At 52.1% G+C, this 20498-nt stretch overlaps 7 protein-coding genes across 7 annotated transcripts; 4 read left to right on the forward strand and 3 right to left on the reverse strand.

Annotated features, from left to right (window-relative positions):
• Positions 1-2085: 2085 nt before the first annotated feature.
• SETTUDRAFT_184142 (uncharacterized protein) lies at positions 2086-3648 on the forward strand (the record flags this gene model as incomplete). The annotated part of the gene is made up of 4 exons (XM_008026055.1): positions 2086-2103; positions 2156-2710; positions 2758-3077; positions 3126-3648. The coding sequence occupies 4 exons, from the start codon at positions 2086-2088 to the stop codon at positions 3517-3519; spliced, it is 1287 nt and encodes a 428-aa protein (XP_008024246.1). The 3' UTR covers positions 3520-3648.
• A 1416-nt stretch (positions 3649-5064) lies between these two features.
• SETTUDRAFT_38863 (uncharacterized protein) lies at positions 5065-5994 on the forward strand (the record flags this gene model as incomplete). The annotated part of the gene is made up of 1 exon (XM_008025905.1): positions 5065-5994. The coding sequence occupies one exon, from the start codon at positions 5065-5067 to the stop codon at positions 5992-5994; it is 930 nt and encodes a 309-aa protein (XP_008024096.1).
• A 1626-nt stretch (positions 5995-7620) lies between these two features.
• Positions 7621-9322, reverse strand: SETTUDRAFT_168600 (uncharacterized protein). Its single transcript, XM_008026056.1, has 2 exons — positions 8922-9322; positions 7621-8868 (listed from the first exon to the last, which is right to left on the reverse strand). The coding sequence occupies exons 1-2, from the start codon at positions 9299-9301 to the stop codon at positions 7734-7736; spliced, it is 1515 nt and encodes a 504-aa protein (XP_008024247.1). The 5' UTR covers positions 9302-9322; the 3' UTR covers positions 7621-7733.
• A 466-nt stretch (positions 9323-9788) lies between these two features.
• On the forward strand, positions 9789-13205 carry SETTUDRAFT_176796 (uncharacterized protein; the record flags this gene model as incomplete). The annotated part of the gene is made up of 2 exons (XM_008026057.1): positions 9789-10356; positions 10404-13205. 2 exons carry the CDS (start codon positions 9789-9791, stop codon positions 12761-12763), a joined length of 2928 nt encoding a protein of 975 aa, XP_008024248.1. The 3' UTR covers positions 12764-13205.
• A 753-nt stretch (positions 13206-13958) lies between these two features.
• SETTUDRAFT_38866 (uncharacterized protein) lies at positions 13959-15077 on the reverse strand (the record flags this gene model as incomplete). The annotated part of the gene is made up of 1 exon (XM_008025906.1): positions 13959-15077. One exon carries the CDS (start codon positions 15075-15077, stop codon positions 13959-13961), a length of 1119 nt encoding a protein of 372 aa, XP_008024097.1.
• Positions 15078-15807: 730 nt separating this feature from the next.
• Positions 15808-16844, reverse strand: SETTUDRAFT_38867 (uncharacterized protein; the record flags this gene model as incomplete). The annotated part of the gene is made up of 2 exons (XM_008025907.1): positions 15808-16732; positions 16786-16844. The coding sequence occupies 2 exons, from the start codon at positions 16842-16844 to the stop codon at positions 15808-15810; spliced, it is 984 nt and encodes a 327-aa protein (XP_008024098.1).
• On the forward strand, positions 16843-20387 carry SETTUDRAFT_108364 (uncharacterized protein; the record flags this gene model as incomplete). The annotated part of the gene is made up of 2 exons (XM_008026058.1): positions 16843-16954; positions 19621-20387. 2 exons carry the CDS (start codon positions 16843-16845, stop codon positions 20385-20387), a joined length of 879 nt encoding a protein of 292 aa, XP_008024249.1.
• Between the last annotated feature and the right edge of the window lie 111 nt (positions 20388-20498).

Raw genomic sequence — 20498 nt, forward strand, 5'->3', positions numbered from 1 at the left:
TTTTGTATGGCTTGGGCACTATCGTGAGACTAGTTGGGCACCTCAGGACGGACCACTCGAGTCGTAGCCATCTGAAACGCGCCGAGTGCCGTGATTAGACACAGATAACCTTGCGCCGATTGACTTAATGCCCGGACACTAGGATTTCGGGGGTTCTCAATAGGCACCCTGAGGTCCAGAACCGTTCATGCGTCTGGCCGTGGATCTTCAGTGTAGCGCGCGTGGTTTCAAGGAAGGCGCGGGTATCAGTGGATAACAAGACAGATAGGCTCCGCCGCTCGTGCTTGAGTTGTTGGGGATATGCTCGGTAAAGCCCGATTTGTAAAACAGATGTAAGGATGTGATGTGTTTGCCCTGGTAAAGGAGCTCGCAGGAAAAAGTAGCCCCTTCGAAGCTATGTGGGATTGATAAGAGCCACTAGCGCGGGGGGGCAGACGGCATGCGTAAAATGGTGACGCTGACAGGCTGGAAAGTTCTCAGTCTGTAGTGGCGGACAGACCCAATTTTTCTTGTCGAAGCACACCGGCCAGAATGTTCGGTGTTGGGTTGAGGAGCTTAACAATAGTATAGTGGAGTTTAGTCTTGCAGGGGACGTGGAACTTCGGGAGCACCAAGATCGCGACAGGCACCGCAACCGCAGCCCACGACCAAGACCCTTGAACATTGCAGCGGGAGTGACTGGACCGGCGTTAAATTATTTTAGTGCAGCCGAGACGGAGCACGGGTTCCAGGAGCCGCAGCCGTGTTGATAAGTGTAAGATTAGCTGTTGTGGCAACGCACGAAGAAAAATTCCATGGCCGCCCAAACACTGCTTGTGAGCAATTTCAAAGCCATGTCTGAGCCCGGGTGCAGGATTGCACAAATGCTGTTAAGACTCTTGGACTGACGACACCGGACGGAGCGCGGATGCCGCAATGGCCAGGATTTGCGGCCCTCTATACCAAGGTGGGCAGTCGGCGCAACAGAAAAGTGGACTCGTTGTGCCAAAGCTTGGGAGGCCGAGAGAGGAAAACCGAGATAAGGAGACTGTGGGTATAACTGGGGCGTCCAAGCCTGGCTGTGATCTTCTGCCCAATGGTGACAAATTTAGGGGTATCGTGAGAGAGCGCTTCCAGGCGCCGTGAACAATTCAGTGGAGCCTTAATGCCGTGCCATCGATCGAGAACCTGCCCTGGTCGTGCTTGTCACAGCACAGTCCCCAGTTTGGGCGGCAAAGGGCGAGGAGAAGAGAAACATGTTGAGGGCCATGGGTCAGAGATACGAACATTAGTCGAGGTATGGCGTTGTGCGGCTAACGGTGGTTTGGAAAGGTGGCAAGCAGAGGCTGAAAAATCCCTGGCCTGGAAAGCTTGTTTGTGCGAAGCGGCGCCGGGAGCCCCTGCGCATCCCAACAGCCGTCGTGGCTACGCAGAGATCGGAGCGGATGTTTCGGCGGCACTCCGATCTTCTGTCACATGCTGAAGAGCATGATTACGACGCGTCGAGTGCGAAGACAGGCCACGGTGACGTCGGCTGGGTGAAGAGGCGGGCGCCGGATTGCTATGCTGCATGGCTGGATGCTTTGTATAGTCGCCTGTCTCCACCGTGGTCGCAGCTGTCGGCGTCTCAGTAGGTAAGTAGTGCGTGTTGCCGGCCGTCGACTCTTTCGTCAGCGTGTTCGTAACGTGTTCTTTTCATAGCAACCCTGGTGCAAGGCGGTCAAGAGTCGGCTGCATACCGCGGCCAGAGCAGCGAAGAGTGACGCAGGTTCTTTGCACAACAAGACGACGACAAGACGCAAGCGCTGACCTTCACGCCAAAAGACTTGGCCCCCCTACGTCATACGTCGCTCCTTCCCCTTCTGCGTCTGGCATGACTCAGCTGGTCACGTGCATGCCGGTCATACAATGCACCGCTTCCGAGTGCCGTGTGGGGCCTCTCAAGATGTTCCCCGCACCTGCAGCGCAACTATTCAGCACATGGACACGGAGAAGTTTGGGGGCGGGGGAAGCCTCTGCCCCACCACGAGGGACGTGTAATTAAAGTATCGTGTGGCTTGCAGGTGTTGCTGCGGCACTCGCATCAAACGACACGAGACCATCACCATGCCCAAACTCAACCATGTACGTTCTGCGCCATCACAAGATCTTTTCTGTCCAGACATAACCTGTGCAGGTCGTCATCGCGGGCGCTGGCCCCTCTGGTCTATTGCTGGGCATCCTGCTCGCAAAGAACCTCGGCATCAAGGTCACCATACTGGATGCTGATACCAAGGTCAACGACAATCCTCGAGCCGCCCACTATGCGCCTTCCGCAGTATACGACTTCCACCGCGCTGGCATCATTAATGATGTGCGTGAAAAAGGATTTTCGCCCAAAGGTGTGTGCTGGCGCCTGAAAGACACGACGTTCTTGGGGGGTATGGGCCGAGAGCCAGAAGACTCGGAACACTCCATGGTTGTCCTACCATTAGACCAGCTCAACCCGCTGCTTGTCAAGCATTTCGAGAGTTACTCTGGCAACAAAATCCTGTGGACACACAGGTTGGTGGGTGTAGAACAAGACGAGAACGGCGCAACGGCATTAGTGGAGACGGCCCAAGGGGAGAAGAAGAGGATATCTGGTGACTACCTGGTCGGTGCGGACGGTGCTTCGAGTGGTGTTCGCACTGCATTGTTTGGCAAGGAGTATCCTGGAGAGACGCTGCCACAACAAATCATTGCCACCAATGTATGTCTACTGCAAATCTACCCACAAACCCTATACTAACATCGTAGGTCTACCTTCCCTTTGACGAGCGATTTGGGTTCTGGGACTCGAACTTCATAGTCCATCCAACAGACTGGTATATGGCTGCCAAGATCACAAAAGACGGGCTCTGGCGAGTGACTTACGGTGACTGGGACAATCTCTCCAAAGAAGAACTCATCAAGCGCCAGCCACTCCGCTTCGAGCAGATTCTTCCCGGAAATCCGAAGCCAAACGAATACAAGCTCATCAGTATGAGCCCTTACAAGCTCCAACAGAGGTGTGCCCCTAGCTTTAGAGTCGGAAAGATTGTACTGGTAGCTGATGCGGCGCATCTTTGTAACCCATTGTAAGTACTCCACTACCAAACTTGAAAAACGCGCTAATTCACTGATAGCGGCGGCATGGGCTTGACCGGTGGCTTTGCCGATGTCGGCTCCCTTTATGATTGCTTCATGGGCATACACCTCGACGAGCTGGACGAGTCTATCCTGGACCTCTACTCGGAGATTCGCACCAAAATTTGGCGCGAGATGATTGATCCACTGTCACGTGAAAATTTCCACCGTCTTTGGGACCCCGCGCACGAAGAGAAACGAAAGGAGTTCTTCAAAATATGCGACAAGGTAAACAACGACCCGGTGTGGGGCAAGTCTGTTACCGATGGCCTTTACCAAGTTAGGCATGACTTTACGCAATATTTTAAGAGCAAGCAGAAACAAGAAGGGAAGGGTATGGATAATCTAAGAACGGGTAATGGGGTGTTGGCCCAGAACAGTGCAGCTGCGTAGCGAATTGAGATGTGCTAGAGAGTACTCGTACTGCTTTTTTTCCATCCAAGTATCCACTCTTGGTCAATTTCATGTTTCAAATCATCCCATTTATTTGCCGGCCGACTTGAGCGCCGACTCCCAAGCCTGGAGTTTGATTCGTCGAACAATACATGTCCTCAACCGCTATATCAACGAATCAGAAACTGAGCAATATATGTACTGTCAGACATGCCAATATCCATGTCTCGCATGGATCGAATGACGTGCATATACGATTTCCCCGCACGATCGAGAAAGCAAAAGTAAGACATCGGTCTAGCCCGACTTTCCCGAGCCCCACATGCTTGACCCTGGACTAAGTTTTCAACTTGAGAAAAAAGGCATGGTCGCAGCACTTTATTCTTTGCAGAAGAGGGGGGTTGGGTAAGATTCTCCGTGCTGAATGAATTCTCGTTGCGAGTTGTTCAGTGCTGAGATGAGATGAATGGACTGGTAATTGAGGATTCAGTCGGGTGTAGGGGAGAGTAAGGTCATGTTGTACATGTCCTGTCTCACTGCTAAGATAAAGTGTCTATATCACCCCCGCATTGTTTTTCGGCTCCTTGTCCAATCTCTGGCCTTCCTTTGAACTAACTGCATTGTCATCTCATCACCCCATCACCCCCCTAAAGCCCAAATCCAGATGCAGATCGAGGTCCATATCAAGCTGGCACTGCACCAAGCCCCCCACATGATTCAACTGCCCCCGAAAACCCTCCGTAGAGCCACCCACAACAAGCCAGCTTACAAGAAACTCTTGGTCCGGCCTTGGGAGCCTGGTAGACCTAATTCAGAACCATATTCGCGCTGTTATTAGATAGTTCCAGTGTAACAGTTACCGCGACGCCGTGGAATATGCATCGGGGATGAATGTGCCAGAAACACTGAATACCGGCGTGGATGTCATGCGGTGATGTGGGGGAAATAGTGGACAGATTGAGTGTGGGCTGGTGGCAGTGTTCGGTTTAGGAAGAAATGTGTCCAGCGCATGGAACATCATCGTAGGACGGCGCCCAGAATACTGATGTGGATAGTGTATGTAGCAAGCACTATTTCTGGGGTTGAGTTCAGTCAACATGAGAGGACTTGATCAAACTTTATATTCGCGCATAATCAGCAAACTTATTTTGCAGGCCGCAAAGCTAATGCACGGATCAGAGTCGTCCTGATAGAAGCAACTTAGAAGCTCAATGAATGTTCATACAAGACTGCCACGTGAGTCAGGTGACGCTCTACGCGGGCGCGCGTTTGCACTTTCCTCTTGCAGCACTACGCGAAGCTTCGGCCTCCTCTCACTAGTCACTGTTGATAATTTACACACAACCGCAAAGCTCCAATTCTTCCCGAAAGCGCACAACTTCTAACCAGTCCACGATTGATGCGCATTACCTCGACAACTCATACATCGTCTCTACTATCAAAATGACGAGCCCACGCTCTGCTCTCACGAGTGATGAGGATCCCAACGACACCGAATATAGCGAGTGGCGAAAGAAAGCTCAAGAGTGAATTCCCCAGCTCACCATGATTGCTAGACTGACCGAGCGTAGGTTACACAACGAAATCCAAACTCTAGAGAAGGTTCATTTCGTTCAACGTGAAAAAGTCTCAGAAGCGAAGAAATTGCGTCCCAGGATGAAGCACATCCCAATGCACAAGGTATTGAGAAAAGCAAATGATAATCTTCGACTGGCTAAGACGACACTCGAAGACCATATCCAAGCCGAGGCCATCCGTAGCTGTCACTCACTCTGCGAAGCAGCCATTGAGAAGCTACCACAAGAGCTACGCGACATGATTACTGAATTTCTGGTCACCGATGAAGATGTGGCTTTCTTTATCGGCAAGGACAACAAGCTCAAGATCGCGCACGGCCTTGACAATCCCCAGCACTGCTACGACCCAGTGTACACTGGTTCCAACTTCCACACGGACATACTCAAGCAACTCGTGACGGGAACAAGATGCTTTCATTTTCGTTCCCGTCATGAGTTCCTGGAGATGTTCTTCGACGCGTACATTTGCAGCAACGAGTATGGCCATCTCGCTCTCAACACCAAGGTCACAAAGCTGAGCCTGGCGATATCGGAGAATTGTTTGAAGAACCGCGCGACGCTGCGAAGCAACCTTGAATATCTCTCCATATTTCCAGCACGAACTCTCTTGAACTTCATAATTCAGACCCCGTCTACTTTGGTTATTCGTCAATTGGCGCGTCAACTTAGGCACTTGGTGAATATCATCGGTCCGTGCACACTGCCTCTGCACAACAGCGGCTATGATGTCAACATGGTTATCAACCCCGAGTATCGCTCTTCCAACGTCAAAAACAACAGCGACAGTACCTTTTCATTCCCAGTCGTCGACAAATCAGAGGCTGTGATGAAGATTCGAGGTAACAAATTCGACGTGTGGTTATCCCATGAGCGGATTTTGTCCCTGGAACTTGATTAGGTTGTGACGGGGACTAGGTATACACTGCGTTGATATCTCACCCAGCTATTGCTGTATACGAGAAAGAAATCTGCCATCCTTTGAGGTGGCGTACGCACTTGAGAGTCATCAATGCGCCAAACCAGCATCGTTGCGATTTCGCAGTCAGCTACTTGGAAGCCGACCTGAATATGCGAGACGGAAAGGGAACCTTGCAACGAATGGCAATGCATACCAAAGTCAAATCGCAAGCAAGCAATCATTTTGTTTCCAGCAAAACCTGGAGAACTTTGTTTTTCCATACGATCAAGCCATGCGAAAGACAAGTATAGCAACCCACAAAAGGAAGCAAGTCATCTTTCCAAGTTGTCCAAAAGAACGATCGAAAGTGTCTGAGCGTTTGACTCAAAGTCCGGAAAGAAACAATTCAAGTATACTATCAATGCATCAGTACTATAACAATAATCCTACCCCCCCCCCTCCAACACCAGTGATGAAAAAAAATAATAATAATCATTTACCAAGTTACTATCCCTCCACCCGCTGACCGACTCTCGGCATGCCTACCTCGGCAATCCTCGCCCAAAACGCCACTAACTCAGCTACTTTGCACTAGGTGTACCCTCGACGCCACGCCACTCCACTCGACTACACTACACCAAACCCCCCATCCGCGCGTGACCAACCTCGCATATCTGATGTCTCACTTCGGCTGCACATGACTTTTTCCCCCTCCCACTCTTTCCCACAAGACTCCAAAGACCTCATATCCACCTACACCTAGTTAACCTAGAACCCAAGTTTTTTTTTCCAGCGCTTACAATGCACGTGGTATGCCAGTGATCCGGGTGGTGGCGCTGACCCTGCGTCCTTTTTTCTTCTTCTTCTCCTCCTGCATGCATGCATGCATGTATGGGACTAGGGGTTTAGCGCTGGTGTGTATTATATGTGTGCAGTGTGTGTGTGTGTGTGTGTGTATGTGTGTGGTACGAGCTAGGTGGAAAAAGAAAAGGAAAATTTCAAGAACGTGGTGGTGGCTGCGTGATACTGGTGGTGCAATGTACGGTGTGAGTTTCTTTTTTTTTCTTTCTTGTGTAGACTGGGAAAATGGGATGAGGGAATGCGAGAAGCAGCGGCGGCGGCGGCGGCGGTGGTGGTCATGGTGATGGCTGTGTAATTAATTGGCTTTGATGTTTATAATTTTTGATAACTTTTTTTTCCTTTGGAAGTTGTGATTTTGAGTCTGTTGGACTTTTTATTTTTCTTGTGGTTGAATTTGTGATGCTTTGTGTGGGATTGGAGTACTTCTGCGCTGAGTTCTGTGTGCGTTTTCACTCGGACATGCTGGGAGTATTTCGCTATCGTGAAGATTTCCCATCTGGAGCTTGAAGAGCCAGCTGCTGTTTTCCAAGGACGTGCTGTAAGCACAGTAGATGTAGGGTGCAAGAGGAATGACCAGGACCAAGCATCAGACGACGTAGCATGTCGTGGCATGGAAGTTTCAATCCAGAAATGATGACGGCTATAGAGCTACTCAAAACTACTCTAGTGGTGCGCAATGCAAATCAAGCTGATCATCAGCATATGCAAAATCTTACGATGACCAACATGGCACGTTGAGATTGACTGAAGGAAATAAGTGGCATGAGAAGAGTGAGAATGCGACGCTCTGCTGCAACCTACATATCGTACAACGTGATCTATGTTTCGTGTACATGGCTATTATACAAGGGAGTTATACGGTGGAGATGAACAGGGGCTTATGATGCCTTATCCGCAACCTTGGCAGTTTCAAGGCGGGAAGAGATGTGTGGCACGGTCGACGTCCTAGGAGCCTGAGGCTTCACGAGCTGGCGGAGAATGGCACGTCGCGGCAGGGTTATTCTGCTGAAAAGAACGACGGAGCCGGTCAATAGGGCCAGCGCTCCAGCCTGATGGGCAGAAGCCAGCCATGTGGGGACCATGTAGATGAGAGTACTAATACCCAGCGTGACCTGCAGAGCAACCAAATGGACCATGCCCTGAACGCCCTTGTGGGCTTCTTTGGGTAATGTGGTTCGCACACGCTTGGAAAAGCGGGTGTAGGCCAAAAGGCTCATGATGGCAGTAAAGGTGGTGGTGGCAAGGATGCGGTGGTCAAGCTGAACGAGAGAAGGGTTCTCGAGCATGTTGCGCCACCACAGGTCGGATTGGTCTGGCACGTGGCTGTAGAAGGGATCAAAAAGCTCCTTCCCAGGTGGGGCGAGACCCATTCCCATCCAAGGAAACTCGTTGTAGATCAGGCCCGCATCGAGCCCCGCAACCAGGGCGCCGGACATGGCTGTGATGAAGACAAGCAGAGTAAGGCCCACGACAGAACCCCTAAAGACGCGAAGAGCGGGGTGCTGCAGCGCTTTGATAGTTTCGGCAGCCTTTGCAGGGTCTGCGAGCATGCGGTGTTCCTTGAGAATGGACAGGCCAGTGAGCAGCATTGAGCAGTAGACGGCAAAGGCGGTCCCCAGGTGTGCAGTCAAGCGGTATTGGGAGACGCGAGGATGGCTGCCCGGCTCGAAGAGATCGTCCTTGAGCCCACTCTTGACCATCCACCAGCCGATGGCACCCTGGAAACCAATCATACCACAGATGCCAACCAGCTTCCATGCCATTGAGGGAGACACTTTGCGGCGGGCGATGAAGTAGGCAGTCGGGACGAGCATGTTGACGCCAATGACGCGACCCCAGAGGCGATGGGCCCATTCCATAAAGTAGATTTGCTTAAAGTCTGCAAGGTCCATGTTGGAGTTGAGCTGGGCGAACTCGGGCGACGCCTTGTACTTGTTGAACTCGCTCGCCCACTCGCCCTCGCTCATGGGCCACAGCGAGCCGGTGACGGGGCGCCATTCGGTGATACTCAGTCTGTGCCCGTTTAGCAGGTGCAATTGGGCGCAATGGCGGTCGCTCATGCCTACCCTGACTCGGTGAGGCGCGTCAGCCCGCCAAACACGACGATGCCAAAGACGCTGGCGGCACTGCCCAGCAGCCAGTATGCAACGCTCTTGGACGACGTCTTGGGGAAGCTGCTCGATGTGGCTGCTGTGGCAGTTGCAGCGCCGGCCGCTCCGCCCGTGGCTGCTCGCGACGCCTCGATGGTGGCGCTACTGCGGAGAGGCTGAGTTGATTTCCATCGTGCTGGGTTCACGGCGGATGACGGCCGGGATGAGCGTGCGGATGCGGGGAACGCAGCAGTAGCAATAGGCGCATTGCGGCATGTGCGGCACGGAAAGAGGCGGCGTGAGAGACGGGGCGCGGCGGCGCGCAGCTGGGGGAGCGCGCGGAAGATGGAAGCCATGGCGTTGGCGGGGGACAAGACAGGACAGCGAGCGAGCGAGCGAGAGAAAGAAAGAAAGAAAGCCGGCCGTCGTCATGGAGGCGAGGTTTGCGTGTCGGAGGTTGCCAGGCCCGGCCGAGCAGGCGCCAAGGCTGATCCCTGCATGCAGCGTTGACAGACGGAAGCGGCGACCCACTGCGCAGCGCCGCAACTGCATCACCGGACCCTCATCCAGCGACGATCGCCGTTTGCCAGCACTCCAAGCCGCCTGTGCCTGTGTGATGGGCCCAACCTCCATCCCCCCTCGTGACTTTGCCCTCCTGTCCTCGCCGCCCGCTACTTATGTGACGCCCGCCCGCCCGCCGCCGTCCAGCGAGCACACAACGACGCCGTTTCGCGTCGTCAGCCTCGCCGTGCGCCTGCTGCTACCCCGCCTGCCCTTCACCGCACGCACCGCCGCCAGCTGCGTCACGACGCCCAATGTCCACAGAGCCCGTGCTAGCATAGAATGGAATCCGCCCATCAGCCGCCTGCCGGCCACGGAAGCACCAGCACCAGCAGCAGCAACATGCTCCTCCATGATGAAACTCCACCCCCGGCTGACGGGCCATCTCGCAGCGACACGCGAGCATCCGGCGAGGGCGAGGCCGCAGAGAGCGCTGCTGGCTTGCGTAGCTCTCCACACGCCAGCCTCTTTTCGCCCCATGTGTCGTCCGACTCTGCTGGCCAGTCTTCGGCACCGCGTGCAGGCCATGCCAGAACGCTGAGCGGCTCCCGATCTATGCCCTCTCTTGCCAACCGTCCAGCCATGCCCAAGCGACCGTCGAGGCCCCAGGCCTCGGATGAGCGTACCCCTATTGTCCAGCTGCAGACGCAGATTGACCAGGCGCAGAAGAGCGCCGATGATCCCAATACTCCCCTGGAGGACACTGGCAAGAGGCGCACCACGCTGGACCTCATGCGCACAGAACATGCCTTTCGCACAGACATAAGCACTCTGTTCAGCGAGAGTGCGGCCATGTCAGCCTCGCGTGCACCATCGTACAACAACGCCACCGGCCCTCTGTATCTGCGAGGCAAGTCTTGATCTACACCATCACTGGCGCAATGCTAACTCTGCCAGCCTCGGCCGAATCCATACCCCTTCCCGACCATCTCTACTCCCGCGGATTGCTCGAGGGCCGCCACTCCGACATCACCATCATTGCCTTTAGCCAGCGGTACCCTCTGCATCGCCTGATTCTCGACCGTGCGCCTTTCTTTACCACTGCCCTTTCGGAGCCATGGCTCGAGAGCCAGTCCAAGGAGGTCGCTCTGCACCCGGAAGAGATTGACTCTAGCATCACGCAGGCCTCGTTTGAGCTCGCCATACGCAAACTCTATGGGGTGGATATCTCAAAGGAGTCGGATGCCGAGGCCGTCGGCCTGTTTGCGACGGGTTGCTGGCTGGAGATGCAGGACCTGATAGACTCGGCCATTGAGTCCATCCTTCGTCAAATGGCGCCAGAGACGCTTGCCTTTCTCATTCGGCTTGTTACGACCAACTACTACGGCCGCTCCGGTGATCGCATCCTTGAGTCGGCCAAGGCCATGCTCAGCAGGAACGGCTGGGAGATGCCCCTCAAGTACTGGGACGATATGCCAGGCGACATCATTCGCGAGCTTGTGGGTTCGGACGGCTTTTTTGTAGAGAGCGAATGGGACCGGTGGGTTCTCGCAAAGCGTCTCCTCGACCGTCGACTGCGACTGGCTGCGGTTGACGCTGGCCTGATACAGCGAGGGCAGAAGCCTGTCCCCCAAGCGCCCAATTCACTGCGCCTCATGGCTGTTCGCTTCGACGGTGTTTATCGGCAGAATGCACTGACTGCCACTCATTCGTCATCCGATGCGCAAGCCGACTGGCTCGCATTGTACACGTTACCCGATATTGAACGCATACTCGTGCTTTTAGATGAGGGTATCCACTACATCCACATGGAATACGAGCAGCTCGAGTTTATCAAGAATGCTCGCGATGTCTTTGGCCTCCCCGTCATGCCCGAGAGTGTCATTTCCAGCTCACTCTGGCAACAGCTCGCTCTTCGCCAAAAGGTGCTCAACACGGACGAAAACTCGCAGGAACTTGGACTATCTCAGTCCTTGCCTGAGCCCGAACCATTCAACGTAGCTACCAAGAGCGGAAGTGAATTGACTTCCAAAGGTCAGCACCCAGAGACCGCAATTGATGATGGTGACATGGAATCACAAAGCTGGGACTGCAATGGTAAACCGCGCAAGTTCTGGATCCCAAGCTCGGACTGTAACATTGTCCTCGGGAATGGCGCTGAACCTGTTGTTACTACTTCAAGCTCCTTCCAGCGCCATGTCTCACGCCTTTCGACTACCCTGCAGCCCGAAGATGCTCAATGGGCGACCGACTTTGCATCTACACCAGCAACCCTAACGAATCCCAACACACGCATGGACTTTCCACGGCGCCCAATATCCGCCGGTGGCGGTAATGCCGGACAGCCCAAGCCGATTGCTTATACAGAATTTCCGCCTTTCCGCTTCTCTGCCGAATTCCCGAACCCTCGCTTTCTCAAAGAAAAGAAGCGTGTGTATTCGCGTACGGTCTCGTATGCTGGGTCTCTCTGGAACATATACATTCAAAAAGTCCGCTCGGCCAAGAATATACAACTCGGTGTATATCTCCATCGTGCAAAAGAACGTGAGGTGGAGGAAGCTGTACAGTCTAGTAGTCTCAACCAGCAGAATGATGGCACAGTTGATGAACGCATTGGTCGCTTGGAACGAGAAATGCTAATGCGCAGCGATCCACGCGACCGAAGACGCAGCACCCGCGTTCCTTTTGTGGACCCAACGGCGGAGGACGACACCTCTGGAAGCGGCGGAGACCCTGACCCAACGCTTGGTTCTCCGGGCCTACACGGCTCCATGTTTACGGGTAGCACTCTTGGCTCACGGCGACGTGCTAACGTGTCGCGATTGACCTCGCATGGCCTTCAGTGGGGATTTCACAACATGACATCGCCGCCAGCTCACACGGGGGATACAGTCGACTCGCCTTCCTACACACATGGCCATTACTCTCCCTCTGAACACGAGTCCGACACTTCGGACGAGGAGGACGACTCCGACGCCGCAGCCTACACAAACCCCTCACTCTCGTCCCGCGCCCACCGAAAGACGAGGCCCGTTATCCCCGCCCTGCCACCATACGTGGATGCGCGGCCCACGATCAAGACCTATTTTAAGATTTACAGCCCATCCAAGGGAGGACGAATGCTCAGTATCTACGAGAGCGCACCCGACCGCTTCAACTTTAGTCAGAGTTGGGGTTGGAAGAGCAGCACGCTGATGCTAGACGAAATCACCATCAGCGGTGAAGGCGACGATACTCTGGGTAGTGTTCCTAACCCCGCTGCGAGCAAGAAGACGGACGGAAAATTACGCTTCATGATGGTTATAGGCAATTTGTAATATAGCGCCGTTTGTTCTTTGTTCCTTTTTTTTTCTTCTAATCTCTTCACACGAGTCGTAGTCCTTTTCTTTTCGTCTTTGTCCTGATACCCCCCTTTTGTATCTGTGCTGAGAAAGAATGTGGGGCCTTTTCTTCTTCTTCTTCTTTTTCTTCTTCTTCTTCTTTGATGTTACGTCGCGTACGTATATGAAGGTCCGCTATGTTATCTTGACGTGTCTTTATTTTATCACGTGGGTGGGCGAAAATCAATTTGCTGTGTGTACGGGGGGGGGAACAGGACTAAGTAACTTATAACACACAGACACACACACACACACGCACATAGATACCAAGGTGCGCGCGCATGTTCTAGACTGTTCATCTCTATTGTTGTTGTATTCTTTCTTCTCAATTGTATTCGACGACTTCCAGCCAAATGGAGTCATGTCGAAATCAATTTTTTCTCCCGGTTCTTCTTCACTTGAGTTGTGTATGCATTCGTGTCTTTTATGTCGGTCGTTCATACGCAGGATGCTTGCAACACTCGGTACTTGCATTGTGTGAGAGAAGTGGAGCTAAGTAGTGGAGGTAGGCGGTACGCCCAGCGATGTTATTGTAGACTGCTGGCTAGTTACTTACTTACTACGTACATGGGTGAGTAACCGCCCTAAATTCCCGTGGTGTCTTTTTTTGGGGGATTTGTGTTATTGTACAAGTGAAACTAAACCATATCAAACCAAACCGAACCAAACCAAACCAGAACTCCAGTGATTTCCTTTCGTTTCATGCCATTCATTCATTCATTCGTGTTCCAGGCCTTCAGGACATTCCAGACATTCCAGACATTCCAGACTTGCTCCCTCTTTGTTGGAGGGCGCCCGTGGCATGATGCAAGTCCGTACTAGTCTGTACAAGTCCAAAGTCCAAAGTAATCCAGTTCCCAGTTCCCGTTCAGTTCCCAATTTCCAGTCCCAAGTTCGCAGTTCCAGTCTTATACAAGTACAGTACATTACATGACAAGTTTTTTTTAGTTTTTTTTTCCCTTCATGTTTGATTCTCCGTTGTCATCGTGCACCAACCATACCATACCATATCATCTCACACCACACCATTCCATGCAGACTCCCCAGGTATACACACATACGCGCGCGCGAGCATGTGAACTAGGAAAAGCCAAAACTCTTCCTAATATCGTACTGCTTGATCCTCCTCGTCTTATTTTCGCGCGTCCTCGCCTTGGCCCTCGCCTTCGCGTCCACGGCTAGAGCGTCCGCGGCTAGAGCGTCCGCGGCTAAAGTGTCGACGTGAACCATATTCTGGCATTTGTTGCTGCATATATTGCTGATAATCTGTGTTCGAGTACCAGGAGTTTGTGTCCGGGTTGTCGTATGTCATTGCGGAGGTATGCCGGTAGTATGACAGGTTGTTTGATGGAAAAAGTGACAATCCTGACAACGGCAAAGGGTAAGCCGATTGGTTGACACCCGTGGTTGGCTGAGCATATGCATAGTGACCTCCATATGGATAGTAGCCTCCATATGGATAGTAAACTTCATGTGGGTGAATGCCTTGTTGCGGCGTGGAATAATCTTGTCCCGTGTTCTGCTGCTGTGAAGTCGACGTGACATCCATCATTTCGCCAGAACCGGTCGGCAGTGACATTCCACGTGCATGAGTGTCGATTACGTTTCCGTCATCATCAACCTCTTCGCGGATAGGGAATTGTTTCGAGTGCAGGGTTTTCCAGTCTTCAGTGTCGTTCCAGATGCGGTAGCGGGCATCTTTGGCCTTCTTCTCGCGCGCAATCGACAGTCTGCATTCCGATACGCTCATCGTCTGGAACGAGGCATCTTCGTAGTGCTTCTCGTCTTGGACGTCGTGCAGGATCGGAAACGGCTTCTCAGTCAGCGTCTCGAAGGGATGGACCGCGACTCCAGGCCTGTAACGGCCGAGACCAGCGCAGCCAAGCTCAGTAATAAGCTCTGTATTTGTGGGACGGCGGCCGTGTATCTTCTCGAAGACTTCGGCATTCGCAGGTGGCAGAGTCTGAATGCCGGCATTGCGATATTGAATGGCGGCTTTTGGTTTGTTTGCGCTGATCGGCTGGTCGACAGTCTTGTCCTGTACAGTCGGAGTCTCATCCTGTACAGTCGGAGTCTCGTCCTTGACAGTCGAAGTCTTGTCCTGCACAGTCGAAGTCTCTTCCTTGACAGTCGAAGTCTCGTCCTTGACAGTCGAAGTCTCATTCTTGACAGTCGAAGTCGCCGACCTACCTGGGCAGCCTGGCAACTGAGCCTTGGAACTGTCGTCCTCTTTGTTCAGATCAATATCCATTGTAGATATGAGTGTAATCCTGTTTCAAAGCGCGTGTTAGCAGTGGCAAACGATGCCGTGCAAACCCAAGCGTCCAAGCAAGCTTGAGCAAGGACAGATGGGCCGGGGCACAGATCCGAGTGTCGTATCAATGCTGCGAGAGGTTCGATTCGACTGGCTTTGGGGATTTGACTTTGTGACAATGGAGGTGGTAAGCTGGGCGAAGAGCGTGTGGGCTAAGTGCGCGTGGGCTGTGTGGTGGGAGCGAGATCCAGATCGACGAAAAGAGTTAGCGCAAAACAATCACTGAGCGTGAAAGGTGATCGGCTTCACTGTGGGTCGCCCTTGAAACAGGTACCACGACATTGTGTGATTCTATTGGCTGCTGGTTTAGTGGAGACGTGGTGAAGACGAGTTTTGTCGGTTTGTTGGCAATGGATGCTGTGGGACAGAGTTCCTCCATTCTCGTTTATCGTCCTAGTGCAATTGTCACTGGTTAAACCTTTGATGACCCTTAATAACCACAGGTTTTGCTTATAGACATATTTTGAGATTTCTCATCTGGATTTCCAGCAGTGATGCTGCTTTCAAAGTCCGATTTCAAGTAGTATTTCCACTGATTCATAGCCGAAGATTATTTAAAAGTGACATGATGAGACTCAAGATATGACTCATACCAGCCCTCCGAGGTTCCAGCTCAAAGTGTTTGCAGCACTTATATCTCCGCATCCAGGACGCCATGATTCCAAGATCAGATAGTTGCGTCTTCGTCACTCATACCTTGTTCGCTCATCTCTTCTGGCACTAACTCAGCAGCTACCTCCAACCGCTTGGTCCACCCATCCACAGAGAACGAATCCTTCTTCCACGAAAGCTCGACATTGTCCAAGTTGGGCCACTGAAGGATAAGGCGATGTCCACCCTGGTGCAGCGTCTCCAACTCTTTGACCACAACTCTGATAGCATCTCGCAACTCTTCTTTGCTCATACACCCGGTCTCTGGCGCATTGTATGTATGAATGCGAATGAAGAACTCAACATGGTTCGGTAAGCCCTCAAAGTTCTTGAGCGACTTGATGAGTTTGTGTCCGGCGTCTGTCACAACACAGCAGGGACCTTTGTCATAGTATGGAGAGCCACGCCTACGGTGTAGTACGTTGTCCATGCACAGCTCAATACGGGCATGGCAGAAGAAATGTCGCGGTTCGATGCCAAGGCCCCATTTATCCGTGACCAAGAATTGCTGAGTGACTTTGACATTGGCGGCTTTGTCGTAGAAATAGAAGAGTGTCGTGCGGTACCAGCTCTCCACAATTTCGCGCTGCATATCGCGGCCGACATACTCATTATCCCAGTAGTGAGCTTTCAGGCTGAGCTGGCATGGCTGCGTTGTCTTGGTAAAGTACTCTGGTCCCACGTAAATGGTGTCGTGGTCGTAGAGGTACTCGTAGATCATGTCTCTGATCTCGCGCGGGAGATTATTGCATATACTTTCGCAGAGGCTGAGGCATGAAGTCTTTGCAAAAGGCTGAATAGCTCGACGAATGTTCCGCTCCGCTTGCCATATCTCAGTTCGCTTTTCCACTTCCTTTTTCTCCCTCTCTGTCGACCAGGAACGTTGTTGCTTTTTGATGTCGCGCAACTCTTTGCACAAACCCTGGCTTCGGATCAATAGCCTGTATGGAATCAGCGAAAATAAGATTCGGAGGGTGGGATAGAAGGCGCGCACGGTGTAACAGCTTCTTCTATCGCGGGAAAACGCTCAGGCGATGACGCAATGGTATCCATGGTAAGGGGAGGAGATTCAGAGAAGCTTCCCAGTTGTTTGAATATAGTATTATGGCGAGCTTTGGGAGGGAGCAACGTGAAGTTCTGGACAAAGGCGGCGGAAAGGGAGGGTATAGGTGCAGGCCAAGCTGAGTGACGCTAGTGGCTTTGGTGGTGTGGTTGCCTGATGCTAACTGCGGGACAAGACAAGCATCTCTAAGCCACCACGGAACAAATTGCCTTAATCCAAATCTGGGGTGGGGTTCGATATTGCCCAGAGTCGGTTGGCGTATTGGGCATGTCGAAGCTGCCATTGATCACGTGACGACCGTTCATCGTGACTATCCTATACATTGCTTAAGCCCAGCACCAGTCAGATGGACTGTATGAAGTTTATCGATTCAAATATGGACTGCGGAACTGTGGCTATAGGAGTCGGAAAATCTCTCTGAACAAGATAATGATAGGATGGCCATTGGCTAGCGTTGAATTGACATGGGGGTGACGCGCTTTCGGAGGACTATTGGCACAGTATGGATGGTGTTCGTAAGAGCTTCTCTGGCAGCAGCAAACACATGTGTGAGGACATATCATCGGATTGACGCGCAACATGAAGGGCCTACAGCAATGCGTGATAAGAACACACTCAAGGCAAAACAACGACATCATATCTCGACTTCACTCCGTACCAAAAGCAGCGTCTATATTTCTTGTGCAGATTTCAAGATACAAAGTAATGGCTAAACTGCAATCAACATTCATCCCGCCGCACAAACGTCTTTCCGCTTTTGCTCCTTCACCTCGTTTCTCTCACTCTGGCAGGAGCGACGACGCGCCCCACTACGCACTTACCGCTCGCTTAGTGGCTAGGCTGAAGACCTTCTACTCTCTTCCTACGCCTTCTTTGAGTCTCTATCCACTGGCCCACACTTCACCTCTCCAAATCCCACAATACGTCTCATCAGCAACCATGTCAGGCCGAGTAGCAGCTATGGGTGATCTGGACCGCCTGCGTAACTACTGCATCGAGTAAGCCATTTCATCTTTTCTAGAACTCCAACTAATGGTTTACTTAGGGCTCTAAGAAAGAAACAAAGGAATGAGCTGAAGCTCGATGCTTCAAACCGCAGTCTCGTGGCAACCAATGATATCCTTTCGAAGTTAATGAAGGAAAAGCGAGAGCTTACAATCAGGGCTAACCAGGATGAAATGGAGATCCAGACTGCACTTGAAGCCTATGCAAGAAAGAGTTGCCTGGATCTCTGCCAACATGTGTACAACACCTTCCCCCGTGAAGTCCGAGACATGATATACGGATATATCATTGGCTGTGAAGATGCCACCCGCAAGCTGGGGGCCGACTGCAACACCGTGTGGCCAGTACATTATCTCGATTGGGATTCAAAGCATAGACTAAGCCCTAGGACCTTTTTCTTTGCCCCGAAGCATTGTCGTCACGCTGGATACGTGGGCACGGATATGATTCGAGAAATCGGCGAGAGATACTATCACTGCACAACATTCCAATTTGGCGACAACACCAAGCTCATAGAAAAGTTCAAGTGTCAAGTCCACTGGGGATTCCCCTTTTCTCCTGTGTCCTTTATTATGAACTTGGGCGTCCACATCTGCTGCGCCTTGGGTGAACTCAAGGCACCTGATGGAATCTCTGGGGAGCTTCTGGACGACGAACTCTGGAAAATCAATGATTTGGAACGCCGTTGGACCAACCCGAAGGTTTATATTGGAATAACCGAAACGGCCCTCGCCATCATGAAACCCCAACAAGTCCTCTTGCACCTGGAATCCCTTTTTGGTTTCAGGGCAGGTACTACGATCACTGTAGGGTTAGGAGTACCACAATACGCACATATCTACGATTTGAAGAGACATAAATCATTCTGCAACAAAGTTGTTCCTTTGATTTTCCCCACTATACAGCGATTGAAAGATGCCGGTATTCACATCCGATGTAGGTTCAACATGTATCCTACTTGTACTAATACCGGTGTCTGTACAATGTTTACGTCGGTATGGAATCCAGCGTCTGCTGAGGAACTGAGCGAAGAGTATCGAAAGGTCAGTTTGTCACATGTCGTGGACTAAAACGTGGTTATTGCTGACTCGCGAAGTATATCGCCGCCGAGGAACGTGCCGAGAAAGAGCAAGAAGTCGAGACTATGAGCGAGTCATAGGAGTTTTTCAGCGATGCACTCGGCGGTATAGACGATGAAAAAGAGCTTGGAATCATCAGAGTAACCTATGGCATGTATGGCGAAAAGCGAAAAGGTCTATGATGGAAACAGCGGTTGACCGCCTTTGTTCTCTTTCTGTGATTTCTTTTTATGCAAAGCGAAGAGGCAACACGACTGATTGGGCGCCACGTCACTCGGAGATAGCACAAGATGCTTGCCTGCAATCAGCATGTTAGCGAAGCTGGGCTGAGGTACGCCTAAGTGGCAGGCAGTGGTTTGCCCAACAGCCAAGACGGCGCGGTGTGAGCACCCGAGTGAGCGATCATCAGTACCCTGATAAGCCTCGCCCTGGCTTCTCCAGAAACCGAATGCAATTCCTCAAGATTTCCCTTACTTGTAATCAGAAATGAACATGGATATTGCAATGACTGATGCTCCGAGGAGCATTGACGGTGATGGCTGCGTTGCATATGGGGAACTGCGCAAGCGCGCGCTGAGGTGCACTTGGCTACAGCCCTGTGGTTACTATTGCTGACCCGATATATCCAGAGCTCTGTCTGAAGAAAGCATTCGCAAGGCACGTGTAGAAGCTTTGCGAAGAGAGCTAGCTATACTAGAGTCCGACCTCGCCAGCATCACACCAAGGACGCAGGATTCTGTCGAGCAACTGGCCAAAGCAGAATGCCTCGAGCTCAGCACCCACATCATGACCAAGCTGCCACGTGAAGTGCGCGACATGATCTACCTGCATCTCAGCACCCGACATGGCGAAATCATAGAGCGCGAGCACTTCCGGACCACATTAGACCCATTGACGCGACTCTACTCGTACAACTTTGAGCGATGGAAGCAGCAGCATTTCCCGGAGCATTTCTGGAATCCAGAATACGTTTCGCAGCCCTTGTATAACGAGCTGGTCGAAAACTACTACCGTACATCCAGCTTTATCTTCGGCGACGATCCCGGCGTAATGAAGCGGTTCCTCACCTCGGACGAAATGCGCCTCGGCATCCTACCCAAAGCACTGGTCGCGAATGTGGAAATCGGGCTGAACGCTGTATCACATGACCGGGGTTCATTCCGGGCATACATGTTTGGAGTGCCCAAGAGTCCTGAGCGCATGCGCGAATCCCTGGATGGTCTTTTTGAACTCAAAGCCGGAGCAAGGGTGGTGATTCGGTTCATCACGGAGGCGAAGACAGACGAGGAGAGAGAGGGCCATTGCAGAGGCGCAATGGGCGTGCTTTTTGACGAGACGCAGAGAGCGAGGATGAAGGAGTACAAGGTCAAGTTTGTGGTGGATGAGGGGAGGGCTTGGGATCTGGGAGAGGCGATGAGGGAGGAGTGGATGGCTACTATGGGGCAATAATATATGAAGCGGGATTTGTGTGTGCTAAATGGCGAGTGTCAAGGGCTCGTCGCTGTATACGCATGTAAGAGCAGATTAATGGAGCAAGACATCCGAGCCCAACACAGTAAC

This window comes from Exserohilum turcica (assembly GCF_000359705.1).
Source record: "Exserohilum turcica Et28A unplaced genomic scaffold SETTUscaffold_16, whole genome shotgun sequence".
In the NCBI taxonomy this organism is placed as follows: Eukaryota; Fungi; Ascomycota; class Dothideomycetes; order Pleosporales; family Pleosporaceae; genus Exserohilum; species Exserohilum turcicum.

What these genes read in the sequence shown, in the direction of transcription:
- SETTUDRAFT_168600 (XM_008026056.1), bottom strand. Translation starts at nt 9,301, where the DNA reads ATGGCTTCCATCTTCCGCGCGCTCCCCCAGCTGCGCGCCGCCGCGCCC. An exon ending in ACGCGCCTCACCGAGTCAGG is followed by an intron (nt 8,869 to 8,921) that starts GTAGGCATGAGC and finishes AAACGGGCACAG; the next exon opens with ACTGAGTATCACCGAATGGC.